Below are 13,140 nucleotides of genomic sequence, written 5' to 3'. Positions count from 1 at the left end.
AGGCTCCCCGCCGAGCAGGGAGCCCGATGTGGGACTCGATCCCGGGACGCCGGGATCATGACCTGAGCCGAAGGCAGTCGCTTAACCAACTGAGCCACCCAGGCGCCCAAACAATACATATTTAAATATCAAATATTTTTTACTGATTATGCCTTTTTGCAAACAATAAAAGTCTCTCCTACTCTGATACATATCTTTCTCACCCTCCTTTGAAAAATCACTATCAGTCCAGCATTCTCATTCAGGGTGACCGCATCAATTCCCATAACTTCAATGACTATCTATATGCTAGTAATTTCTAGTAATTTCTATCACCAGCTCAGTCTCCTCTCTGAACTCCAGGCCCCTGTAATACACTAGCAATACAGACACTTCCATTTGGATATCCAAAGCAACTCAATAGAAGAACATCCAAACTAAACACTCACTTCCTACCCTCCCCACCCATTCCCAGTCAAAACAAAAACACTAGATCCTCTTCCAGCATTCTCTATTATCTGAGAATGACCCACTAACCAAATGACAACCAAAACATTATCCTTGATTCCTTGCCAATCACCAAATCCCGTCAAATCTACCTAATTTATTTTGAAATCTATATACTTCTCTCCTCAAGGGCTAGTAAATTTGTTCAGCCCCCATACCTGTTGCCTAGTTTACTTAATAATGGCCTCACTAGTTTAGCTGCCACTAGTCTCTAGGCTGCAGATCCATTCTCAACACTGCAGCCACAGTGAGCTTCCCAAGAACCTGCTTCTATCCTGTTCAAATCTGTAAACAGCCTCCCATAAACTCAAGGTAAAGTCCAAACTTCTCAACCTATCTCCCAAGGACCTATGTGGTCCAGCCCCACTAAGCAGCTCAATCTCCATTCCCACTTCTTTACTCCAGCTATAGAAAACTTCTTTCAAGTTTTAAAATCTGGGGCGCCTCGGTGGCTCAGTTGATTAAGCAACTGCCTTCTGCTCAGGTCATGATCCTGGAGTCCCGGGATCGAGTCCTGGATTGAATCCTGCATCAGGCTCCCTGCTCAGCAGGGAGTCTGCTTCTCGCTGACTCCCCTCCTTCTCATGCTCTCTGTCTCTCATTCTCTCTCTCTCAAATAAATAAATAAAATCTTTAAAAAAAATTTTTTTTTTTTTTTAAGTTTTAAAATCCAAGAAGCTGGGGCACCTGGGTGGTCAGTCATTGGGCGTCTGCCTTCGGCTCAGGTCGTGATCCCGGGGTACTGGGATGGAGCCCTACCCAGGCATCCTTTTTTTAAAAAAAAAGATTTTATTGGGACGCCTGGGTGGCTCAGTTGGTTAACCGTCTGCCTTCAGCTCAGGTCATGATCCCAGGGTCCTGGTATCTAGGCCCACATCGGGCTCCTTGCTCAGCGGGGAGCCTGCTTCTCCCTCTGCCTCTGCAGCTCCCCCTGCTTGTGCTCTCGCTCTATCTCTAACAAACATATAAATAAAATCTTTATTAAAAAAAAGATTTTATTTATTTGGCACATTATATGTCTATTAGACAGGACTATCTACCTAATAAGGTTTACATCTAGGAATGAATGAATGCCCTCTAACAATACATGACAACTTTAACGGACTAGTCATGGGGGCGCCTGGGTGGCTCAATCGTTAATTGTCTGCCTTTGGCTCAGGTCGTGATCCCAGGGTCCTGGGATCGAGTCCCACATCGGGCTCCCTGCTCCGCGGGAAGCCTGCTTCTCCCTCTCCCACTCCCCCTGCTTGTGTTCCTGCTCTCACTATGTCTCTCTCTGTCAAATAAATAAATAAAATCTTAAAAAAAAAAAAGAGTCTGCCTTTGGCTCAGGTCATGATCCCAGGGTCCTGGGATCGAGCCCCGCATCGGGCTCCCTGCTCAGCAGGAGGCCTGCTTTGCTTCTCCCTCTCCCACTCCCCCTGCTTGTGTTCCCTCTCTCGCTGTGTCTCTCTCTCTCAAATAAATAAATGAAATCTTAAAAAGAAAAAAAACCTGACTAGTCACCTAAGATTAATCTCAAAAATTCAAAACTAAAATTCCTACAACCCCAACATTGGGTATTTTTAAATTTATGTAACTCTGTTCTTGTTATTACTTTGACTTATGTTAAGAGAAAGAGCGAAAAGAGTCAAAATCAAGAAAAAAAAAAGCCTATTACAAGGATATTTGGTCAGCTGCCTCCAAATCCTATTTCAGATTTTAGGTTACCAAAATAAGTCACTTACACTCAAATAACTACTCAGAGCAAATGCCAACTGAGGTTTTTATGTTCCAGCCACTGTTGCACATATAATTGCAGACAAAATGTCAAAGCAATTCTCCAAAGACTGTGTAAGTTATAAATGACAAGATATTCTCAAATCCTATATATCTCACTACCATCTACTTTTTTGTGATTTCAAGAGCTACCTCCTTACCACAATATGCTGTTTCTTTGTTCTCTTTAGCCTTGTAAGGATTGTTTCTTTCAATAAAGTACTTGATAGCCTGAAAGGAAGTGGCCCAGAAAAGTATGGAGGTTAAATAAGAATAACTATAACCCTAAGAGTTCTACGTGAAATGACAAAGCACCAACTCAAGATTTGCTTTTTATTCTCTTTTCTGTCTTTGGAACAGTCTGTCATCAAGTTAAAAGCAATTCTCATTTAGTGTAACTTCTTTAAAGAAATTACATTATAAAAATCAACATAAGAACTCACTATTCCAATGTCCAATAAAATCCTGGCTTGCAACTACAATTTAAGTCCAACTCTTAAAACATGCTCTAGTCACTCTTGCCTAGTGCCAGATTAACTGAGTTCTAACAGCCCCTCCTCATCACACTATTTAAAAGCTCTCATATATCGAGGCTACAAAGGTTATGAAATACTTGTTTCTATGCTTTACAGAGAAGGACAGTTAAAGCAATACAACAAAAACATTAGCCCACAGCAGGTTGCTTGTAGCTTCAGTTCCTCCTCAAAACCCATCTTGACTTGGCCACTGTGATTATCCTATTGCCAGATAATCACATCAAGAATTGATTCTGATCAAGTTAATCTTTCCAAGGAAGATCTAATGTACTGCATTAGTACTAACCTAGGAAGTAATGTACCATAGATTCAAAGCTATAATACAATAACCATAATCATCAATATATAGAACACGGTCATTAAAGGTGTGCATCATTCCCAACTACCACTATAAGTTTAATGAGGAGGTACGATAATGCCTTCAAGAACATACCAACACTCACAGCTTTAAGTTAATAAAATATCTCACTGATGTGCTATTGCATATACATGCAATCAAAAGGCAGATGTTAGAAAATTCAAGTATCAAATTCTATTAAAAACAGAATTGTAAATGTAAATTAAGAAGCGGAAACAACATACTTCAAATGCAGCTGTTAACCAACCACATACTTGTTCTCTACGAAAACACTAAGAGCCTAATAAATACGCCAACCTGCCAACCACACAGTACAATTGTTTAAAACCATCCTCGAAGTGCTTCCACTTGTAGAAATTCCCAAGGAAGCAATTTCCCCCTCAATGTGCAACGCAATTTAAGAACTCCTTTGTTAAAAAGCGTTCTAAATACCAGTATAGGAAATTTTTTAAATGAATTTTTTAAAAATACCTAACACTTAAAAAGTTTCAGGTTTCAATTTTCAACTGTCATCATTAACAGAATCTCTTCATATAGATCATTACATTTCAATGATTTCAGTAAATGATACAAAAAGGCCTGGGCTGCCAGTTCTAAATTAACTATATACAGCCATTTTTTACATGGCTCAATACCTATCACAGACTTTGCGCTTGTCTCTATTGGGTGTTTCTTATACCACATTAGAACCAGACGTGAAAAATAAACATCTGATAATATTAGTGAGTACCCATCAAGTGCTCAAAAAATGGTATTTAAATAATATATGAAAAGGATATGGCAGATCCCCACAGTAAATTTTTTACCCCACCGATGTTTTTAAATATCTCAAAAAATAAAAATAAAAAAGTAGGACTCCGTTCGAATAATGCTGTATTCAGTGTAGCTGGAGTACTTCTCCAAAGCTTTCCAGAATTCCTAACAGGACAAGAAAAAGAACCAGATTACCACCTGAACCCCTCCCTGAAATGCACCTTACCTCACACCACAAACTGACATCGAAGTTGCCTTCTTTTCTGGATTTACTTACAGGGATAAGTTAGAAAAGTACTGCATTCTACCCCTGACTTTCACCATTTCAGTGTTTGACCTTTAACAAGTCAACCTCAACCCTCTCGGCCCACTTGGTAAAGGAGGCAGCAGAACCTGACCATCCCCAAGATCCATTTCAGCTACAAGATGCTACAGCTATAATTCTCCAAGAGCCTTCCTATGGCACAGGCTCATTTTCCAGGTCCTTTTGTATGTAAACACCCAACTCCACAAACTGCATCAGAACAAGCATTAGGTTATCTTGCAAAAGATTGTATTAAAGAGAGGATCAAAGAGAAATGAAATCAAATGACATCGCTCACCTGGGCACTTCCTCCCATACGGAAGCAAGCAAGCAAAGAGAAACTAAGAAATCCAGTCCTTCCAAAGGAAAAGGGCTGATGAAACTCAGTAATATAGTGGCCTTCAGTCTTGAAGCTTTCCATACACTAAAGAAAGCGTGATTCAGAAATCTACTTCTTTTTTACAATGAAGCTTCAAAAAGGACTCATCTGGCATCCATAAAAGAGAAAAGTAAATAAGTCATACAACTAAAAGACTCTGAGCTTGTGCAAGGAACCTTCAACGATTAGAAAAGAGAACGCGTCTTCTTTAAAACATCAGTCTCCTGTTCCTAAGATACAACATAAAAACTTTAAGTATACCTTCGTATTTTTTAAATGTTTATTTAAAAACAAATACCGATCTCCTTCTAAATCGTCAGCATTTCAAACCTGTGCGTGCCGGGGAAGGCAGGCATCAGCTCCTCCAAGGTAACTTTTTCTTCCCCTTCCCCTACGTCTGGAAATTCGTTCTTGGTTACGTGCCTCACAATCTTGTCAGTTCATCACCGGCCTCAAGTCTCCACTCCGGAGGAGAAAAACACAAGAGCCCCCGCGGAGATCCGGGGAAAACGCACAAAAAATCTTGCACAAGCCGGATCACGAGGCCGCGTGGGTACAATTTCAAAAACTTAAGTTGAAGGCTTAATTTAAGAAGAAAGAAAAAGCAGCAAAGAGAAAGCCCTCTCCCGTCCGTACTCCAGGCCTAAAGCCACCGCGGGGCAGGGGGGGCCGCTCCTCGAAAGCGAGGCCCGGGGACAAAGTGCGGAGCCGGGGAAAGGATGGAGAGCGCGGGGCTCCGGGCCGGCCCGCGCCCCCACCCCGCGGAACGGCGGGCTCGAGCTCCGGCTCGAGATGCAGGCCCGCCGGCGGCCGGCGCGCTGACAGCTGCCACAGGCGCCGGCTGCGCGGCCCTCCCGGCCCCGACGAGCCCCCCGGCCCACCCCGCCCCACCCCGCGGGCGGCCTGGCGGCCAGGCTGGAAAGGATACTCCCGGGTGCGGAAGGCCTCCTGAGTGTGCGCGATGGTGAAGAGCGGCTCCTCGCCGGGAAGCGGCTTTACCAGCGGGAAGGGCTTGCGGCCCAGCAGCGGCGCCATCGCGGAGGTGGCAGCGGCCCGGAAGGTGGCGGCTCCTCGGAGAGCCCGCGGCGCAACACTAGGCCCCGCGGCCCGGAGCGAGCGCCTGGCTCCCGGGGGTGGGGTGGGGGAGGGGAGGGGTGAGAGGGCGGCGCGAAGTCGGCTCCCTCAGTGCTGGCGCGGCCGCGCGAGGGCCATGCAACGGGACGCAAGGACACGGAACTCCCACGCACACCGCCGCGCCGCCCGGCAGCCTCCGGCCCAACCTTCGCTACGGGTCCCCGCGTTCGGCAGTCACGACTCCTCCTTAGCTGCACCGGAGGAAATTATTGAAAAATGGCGGGAGATTCCCCTCCTCCCCCCCGCCCGGCCAGCGCACACACTAACTTGCTCCCCTGTGGCGCCGGTGGCGAATGCGCCAATAGGCGGAGAGCTCATCAGCGCTCACAGTCTATTGGCTCAGGGGAGCTGCCGCTCTGCGCTTGGGTCCCACCCCCTTTCCCGGCCGCGTAGTTGGGTTGCAGCGCACTAGAGGGCAGTATGAAGAGGTGAAAGGTCACGTTATGTAAGCGCTGGTGACAGGCCTGCGGGCCTCCAGCAGCGGAGTTGAAAATGGGGGACAGCGGGGGACCGAAAGGCCTGGAATTCAAAGAGGTCAGGCCAGAGAAGCCCCTTAACATATACAGACACTGCGCCATCTGTCACCGACGGCGACACCGACATCCGGGCACCACTGTCCGTGTGGTGCGCCGGAGGGGGAGGGGGAGCGCGCGGCCAGGGGCTTTGTCTTTCCACTTGTGCTCCGCCCCCTCCTTAAAGGCGCCGCGCTCGGCCACGCCCGGGGATGCGCGGGTGGGGCAGAAGGGGGGAGGGGTTGGCGGGAAGAAACCCAAGACCTTATCCACGCGGAGGTTCTACTGAAGGACAGCTGGAGCCTCAGCATTGCTCACCCCAAAGTTAACTTCTTCTGGAAGAGAGTGTGGTTGAGACCTGGATGTTAGTATGATGCTTGTTTTTAGGCGCTTGATGGAAAAGATAATAGAGAAGCTTCTTTGGAAAAATATATTAAATGGCGTACCTATTAAAGATACATCCATTAATTCAGGTAGCCTTACTAGCACCTCCAGTGTTCAGGGCCCGTACTGGGAGCTAAGGAGGGAAAAAATACAAGAGCCTGCCCTGAAAAAAATAAGGCCCAAGTAAGGACAGTCCTGTGATGAGTGCTGTACCAAGTGCACAGTAGGAAGACACCACTAACGGCCTGGAGAGTGAGGACATTCCAGCTACTTCTCCAAGCAGACTACACCCACATAGTCCGCAATGTGTTTGGCTATCGAGTACAACCCGAAACACACTCATTCATAATTCTCTCCCTATTAAATCGTCTCCCTCGGTCCAAAGATCTTCACTGACCTCAGAACATAGCTTCCCAGCCTGTTCTTAGGGGTTAGACTGCGAGGTGTCCCTGAAAGCCATGGCGCATGCCAATGCCAGGCCCTTTTCTTCTTTTCTTCTCATCTTGAGGTGAGAAGTATCCCCCCTGAGTAAGACGTAAGTTCTTTCACTACGGAGCCTCCCCTGATCCCCTAGCAGAGATGGGAGGGCATCCTCCTTCAGTAGCCATTTCTTCTAGGAGGGTTAAGAGCAACCTCAGGACAGGGCACTTGAGTTGATTGTGAAAAGGTAAGTAGCACTTCACTAGGCAGAGAAATGACAGACGAACGTTCTAGTAAGAAGGAACAGCAGGGCCGACTTGGTAAATTCAAGACAACATACCTAAAACTTCGGGGGTGTTGAGGTGGAAAGTATCAAGAGATGAGTGGCAAAGGAAGGGATCATCCTGGTCACAGCATGTGATGCTTGGAGTGACCACTTAGAAGGAACTGTAGTAGTTTGTGGCAGGGATACCAAGGGACCCAAATGTAATAAGATCAAGGGAGACAGATTTGAGAGGCACAGATTAGGTGACTAATGGGATGGACATTTGCAGGACCAGGTACCTAACAGCAGACTACACACAGAGTAAGGACTCCAAAAACATTAAGAAACACATTTTGGAAATATTTGATATTTCAAAGAAAGCTAATTGTACATGAGAATAGGGACCATAATCATTTCAGCGCTTGGGGCCGCTGCAGGTTAGAACCCAGCCCCAGTATTGCTAAAGCAGAGATCTAAAATTGGAGAACTGGGGGTACCAACTGGCTCAGTTGGTAGAGCATGCGACTCTTGATCTCGGGGTCATAAGTTCAAGCCCCACATTGGGCCTAGAGCTTATTTAAAAATAATAATAATAATAAATTTAAAAAGAAAGAAGAAAGTGTAACAGACTAAGTTTACATAACTATCAGTTTCCTGCTCTAATATTTTTGTTGACTCCAGTTGCAGACAAAACTCTTCCAAGTTTACTCTTCCTGTTCAGTCTTCAAGCTCTTGACCCAGCAAGCCCCAAGTGGACTACTTCCTTCTAATTCCCAGAATTCCTTAGCTTTATTCCTACCCACTGTCGGAAATGTACTTTTTTCTCCTCTGGGCATCTAAATCCCACACTTCCTTCCTAATGCCTTTTCCGGATTGTTCCAACCCACATCCGCTTTCACTAAACTCTCGAGGTTTTTTTTAATCATAACTGTAGCAAAATTTGTTGTTCAGTGTGTTTTCTTTCCCAACATTTGAATAAACAAGTTAATAAAAAAGGGCCGAGATTAAAATGTGTAGTTTCCAGGTATCTGCACCAAAGCTTCTATTGCTCCAAGTCAGCTATGGGTGCTTAGCTGCAGTAATAAGACTGTCTGGAGGAGCATAGCACATTTCCCTATGCGGATCTTCACTGGGTAGTTTTAGGACATGAGCTCAGTCAGCAAGATCTGTTTCTGTGGTCTGTGTCATGTGGAGCTGTGCCCTGCCACATACCCCTCCTTCATTGATGCAGACACAAACCCTTGCTCAGACAGTTCCAGCTAGTCTTTTCCTCCCTGTCCTGTTGGATCTTCAAACTCAAAATATCCCAAACCCACAGTCTCACCATCTTCCTTCCCTCCATCATCTGCTTTATCTGGATGGTTTTCATTTCTATTAGTGCCCCACTCACAACGTCACAGGCTCAGGCTTGACCTCTCTTGAGCTCCACAGCCACGGGGTCAACCAGATAATGGCAATTCTACCTGCCTGAAATCTATCACTTTCCTGCCATCCCCATGACATCCTACTTCAGGCCTTTATTTTTTCTGGCCAAAACTACTACTATAATGACTTTCTTCCTTTAAAATGTTTTAAACTACATCAAAATTATATCTTTATGGTGGTAAAATGAACGTAGTTCCCAAAAGGAAACATGTAAGTGTACTTTAAACAACAACAAATAGTTAGTTCTACAAAAAGCAGCTGTGGGGCACTCTCCCCCATGCACTTCCGGCTCCCGTAAGCACCCATTTTCAAATTGTTAAACTGTGTTAAAATTAGTAAATTTCACTTAAAATGGAATCAGGAGGCCAGAAGGGGAGCTCTCACAACTTATGACTGGTAAACTGCACACCCAACAGGAAGAAGCCCCTACTTTACTACCCCAGCAACAGGAAGAAAGCTTTCCTCCTCCCCCAGTAACAGCCCAGCCAATGAGAGAGTCAGCACTCAGCCAATGAGAAGCCACTACACTTCCAACTCCCAGTTTCCACCAATGGACTTGTTGTTTATAACAGCCTTCCCAACTTCTCTCTTTTCTCTATAAAGGTTTCCTCTGCTTTGTTCTGTAGACATGCCTATGGTGTTGCTGTAACCTGTGTATTCTGAATCGCAATTTTCTATTCCTGAATAAACCCATTTTTGCTGGTAAAATAAAGAACAGTTTTATTTTTAAGGTTAACAGCTATTTCCGCTAATATTTCCTTCCATATTTTTTTGTTTTTCTTTTTTTATTATGTTATGTTAATCACCATACATCATTAGTTTTTGATGTAGTGTTCCATATTTCATTGTTTGCGTATAACACCCAGTGCTCCATGCAGAACGTGCCCTCTTTAATATTTACTTCCATATTTCTAAACATGAATGTTGCTATTTTTTAGCTTCTCAGTTTTAGTATTAGCTGTTGACTTTTCTTGAATGGAAGTTGAGGACTTAACCCCTCTTACATCCCCCACAAACACCACACACACAATCATATTCCCAAAATAAATATTGCAATTCGTTAAATCATTATTCACTGTATAACTTATGATTATGTATTATTCAGATGATCCACGTGGTGGTCTGATCACATTTCCTTTCTTCTTTTGTCTTTGCTGGTTTGCTTCAGGCTTTCAGTTCATTTTCTATGTACGTATCACCACTATCCCTAAACTGACAGAATTATAGTTTCCTCTCAATACGTGCAAACTTTTCGTGTTCCAGTATGTCCCCCACCTGCTCTTTCCTCTCCATGGCATTTTGCACACTACAATCACCCCCCTGCTCTCGGCTTTCAATGGTTGGCTCTCTAAAGCCAACAGAGTAAAACCAAACTCTTTGGCCTAGACTTCAAGGCCCTCCGGGATCTGTCCTCAGTCTTAACTTCCCTTGAACCCCCTACTCCAGTAAACTAGGTTTATCCAGGTTTCTAACCAACTGAGCCACCCAGGCGCCCAGGTTTATCTAGGTTTCTAAATACATTCTCCACTAAAAAGATCCAGGGTTCCTGGGAAAAAGGACTGGGGCTGGCAAAGTTCAAAGTGAGTCAGGAATATTGTGCCTGAAAGTAAGGAGGTGCTCAAATAGTGATGGGGACATGTCAAAAGGACACAGGAGCCAGCAGGAAGGGATTCTAACTGGCTGAATCTAGGACAATTTGAACATTTAAAAAAATGACAGCAACAGATTGTTAACACATTGAATGTAAAGGGAAACCATGAGCCTGTAGTAATATTCAGAGAGAAAGGAAGGGAGGGAGGGAGGGAGGGAGGGAGGGAGGGAGGGAGAAAGAGAAGTGGAGAGAAGGGAAATCTGTTATCTACAGAAGGCTGCCAATGAATGAATGTACAAAGATTTAGAAAACTCATCATTTTTGCAAACTCCAGTGAAGTAACTGATTCAGAAATAGATCATCAATGGATACTAAAAATCACTGGTCTAAGTGAATGGTCTAAGATTATCAGCCCCCAACAGATTATTTATGTAAAAGCGCCCTGAAGGTGGGAAGGTCTGGCAGACACCTTAGCCAAATGATCTCGGCATTACCAAAAATGAGACAAGGCAACAACGTTTCTCTTGATACAGGCAATGAAAAATACGTATCACCTCTGTAGTATTCTAACCAAAAAACATTTCACCTGAAATCCTTAGAAAATAGATAAATCCAGTTTGTGGGACATTCTACAAATAATTGCCTAGACCCTTCAAAAATATCAATGACACGAGAGACACCAAGCTACCCACCTCCAAAAAAAGGTTCTAAAAGGAGACTAGGGGCGCCTGAGTGGCTCAGTCAGTTAAGCGTCCAACTCTTGGTTTTGGCTCAGGTCATGATCTCAGGGTCCTGGGATCGAGACCAGCATCTGGCTCCCCGCTCAGCATGGAATCTGCTTGTCCCTCTCCCTCTGTCCCTCCCCCTCCTCTTGCCCTCTAAAATAAATAAAATCTTTAAAAATAAATAAATAGGGGTGCCTGGGTGGCTCAGTTGGTTAAGCATCTGCCTTCGGCTCAGGTCATGATCTCAGGGTCCTGGGATCAAGCCCTGCATAGGGCTCCCTGCTCATCGGGGAGTCTGCTTCTCCCTCTCACTCTGCTGCTCCCTCTGCTTGTGCACTCACTCTATCAAATAAATAAATAAAATCTTTAAAATACATACATACATACATACATACATATATACATAAAGACTAAAGAGACATGAGAACTAGATGCAATGAATGGATTGGATCCTGGATCTGGGGACGGGGGCTAAAAGGAACTACTACTATTATTGGGACAGTTGGGGCAATTTAAATATGTTCATATTAAATACTATTATTGTATCATTGTTAAATTTCTTGGGTATGATGGTGATACTCTGGTCATGTTGAGGAATGTCCTTGTTCTTAGGACATACAGGCTCAAGTATTCAGGGCTAAAGTGTCAGAATGACAGCCACCTATTTTCAAGTAATTCACCCACCCACCCCCAAAAAAGAAAGAAAGAAACGTGTATTGAGATGCAAATGTGCCAAAAATTAGTAACTGGTGAATCTAGATGAAGGGTAGACATAGTTTATTGAACTATCTTTTTCAGCTCTCTCTAGTTTTGAAAAGTCTCAAAAAGTTGGAGAAAATAGAAACCCAATTCCCTGGTTACTCCCTACACATAACCCAGTGCTTCGCTGCCTCTATTTGTTTGCCCATGCTAACCTGCCCGGAGTGGTCTTTCCTCATAACCACAGAACATTTTCAAGGCCCAGCCTCGATTGCCACCTCTTCTGTAAGCCTTCTGTGATCTCAAAGCCTCCAAGTTTCTCTCTGGACCCTCACAGTCCTCTACCTTCTCTGCCCCCGGTGGCACATGCTCCTTCTCTACCTCGCCAGACTGTAAGCTCCTGAAAGGCAGACACCTGTCTACCAGTTGTACTTTATATACAGAGAACCCAGAATACACTTGCAACAAATATTTGTAAAATAAATGCCATTTTCCAAGACGACCAATAACTAAGGCATGGAAATCTGCTTCCGTGCCCTCAACTTTTCCATTCTCCAAGGTTCTGTGCAAAAGCCATTGAGCTCTGTTGATCTTCCTTTGTGCTTATTCATATTCAATGAATTTAGTTAGCGGGCTCATATCTATTTTTCTTAATAATTCAAATGTGCATATGCATTGGGCCTACTGATACCCAGAGGCAGTTTTCTGAATTATTTGTAACTTGCATGGCTTGATGCTTCCTCTTGTCTTTTTCTTCTCTAACCCTTACCCCATCAAGATTCTGGGATGCTGCTGGAGATGGTTAGCCTGGATTCTTAGAATATCAATGAGAAGTGGTGCTGAAGTGGCAGTCAACAAGAGAAGAGGATGGTTTCTACTACATCTTTTTCATCATCCCACATGCTCCTTCGTGGGCTCCACTCCAGCACTTCCCTACACTACACTACACTCTAGGAGGTTCTATGTAGAGGTCTACTCCCTTGCCAGCCTGTCTCCTGACGGACAGGATTCCTGGCCTCTGTGTAACGACTGCACAATATCGCGAATGTACTTAGTGCCACTGAGCTGTATACTTTTAAGTGGTTAAAATGGTAGATTTGGGGGCACCTGGGTGGCTCAGTCGGTTAAGCCTCTGCCTTCAACTCAGGTCATGATCTCAGGGTCCTGGGATCGAGTCCCACATCGGGCTCCTTGCTCAGTGGGGAGCCTGCTTCTCCCCTGCCTACAGCTCCCCCTGCTTGTGCACTCTCTGACAAATAAATAAAACAAAAAAAAATTATAAAATGGTAAATTTTATGTTATGTGCATTTTACCACAATATAAAAAAGTAAAAACATTCAAGAATGCCTCCCAAGGACCTGGATGCATGGCAAACACACATTGGCTGAATTCACTGTACACAGGGACAAAA

General features: G+C 44.5%; 1 protein-coding gene and 1 long non-coding RNA gene across 4 annotated transcripts in view; both read right to left on the bottom strand.

The window, feature by feature from the left end:
• The window catches only part of BAZ1B (bromodomain adjacent to zinc finger domain 1B), a 73,978-nt gene extending 68,014 nt beyond the window's left edge, over positions 1-5,964 (bottom strand). For all 3 annotated transcript variants that reach the window (XM_064593129.1, XM_045875549.3, XM_064593130.1), the window contains exon 1: positions 5,503-5,964. In XM_064593129.1, coding sequence (XP_064449199.1) covers positions 5,503-5,609 — 107 coding nt within the window. In that variant the 5' untranslated portion in view covers positions 5,610-5,964. The remainder of the gene's footprint in view (positions 1-5,502) is intronic.
• On the bottom strand, positions 1,270-5,495 carry LOC135364583 (uncharacterized). Its single transcript, XR_010411988.1, has 2 exons — positions 4,494-5,495; positions 1,270-4,056 (listed from the first exon to the last, which is right to left on the bottom strand). It is a non-coding gene; the product is annotated as an uncharacterized LOC135364583 (long non-coding RNA).
• Positions 5,965-13,140: the final 7,176 nt, after the last annotated feature.

The sequence above is a fragment of the Mirounga angustirostris genome, unplaced genomic scaffold (assembly GCF_029215605.1).
Source record: "Mirounga angustirostris isolate CCGP_5_RB_7025 unplaced genomic scaffold, mMirAng1.0.hap1 SCAF_5, whole genome shotgun sequence".
NCBI classification, from domain to species: domain Eukaryota; kingdom Metazoa; phylum Chordata; class Mammalia; order Carnivora; family Phocidae; genus Mirounga; species Mirounga angustirostris.
Note: the sequence above shows the minus strand (reverse complement) of the source record. Positions and strands in the feature narration are given on the sequence as shown.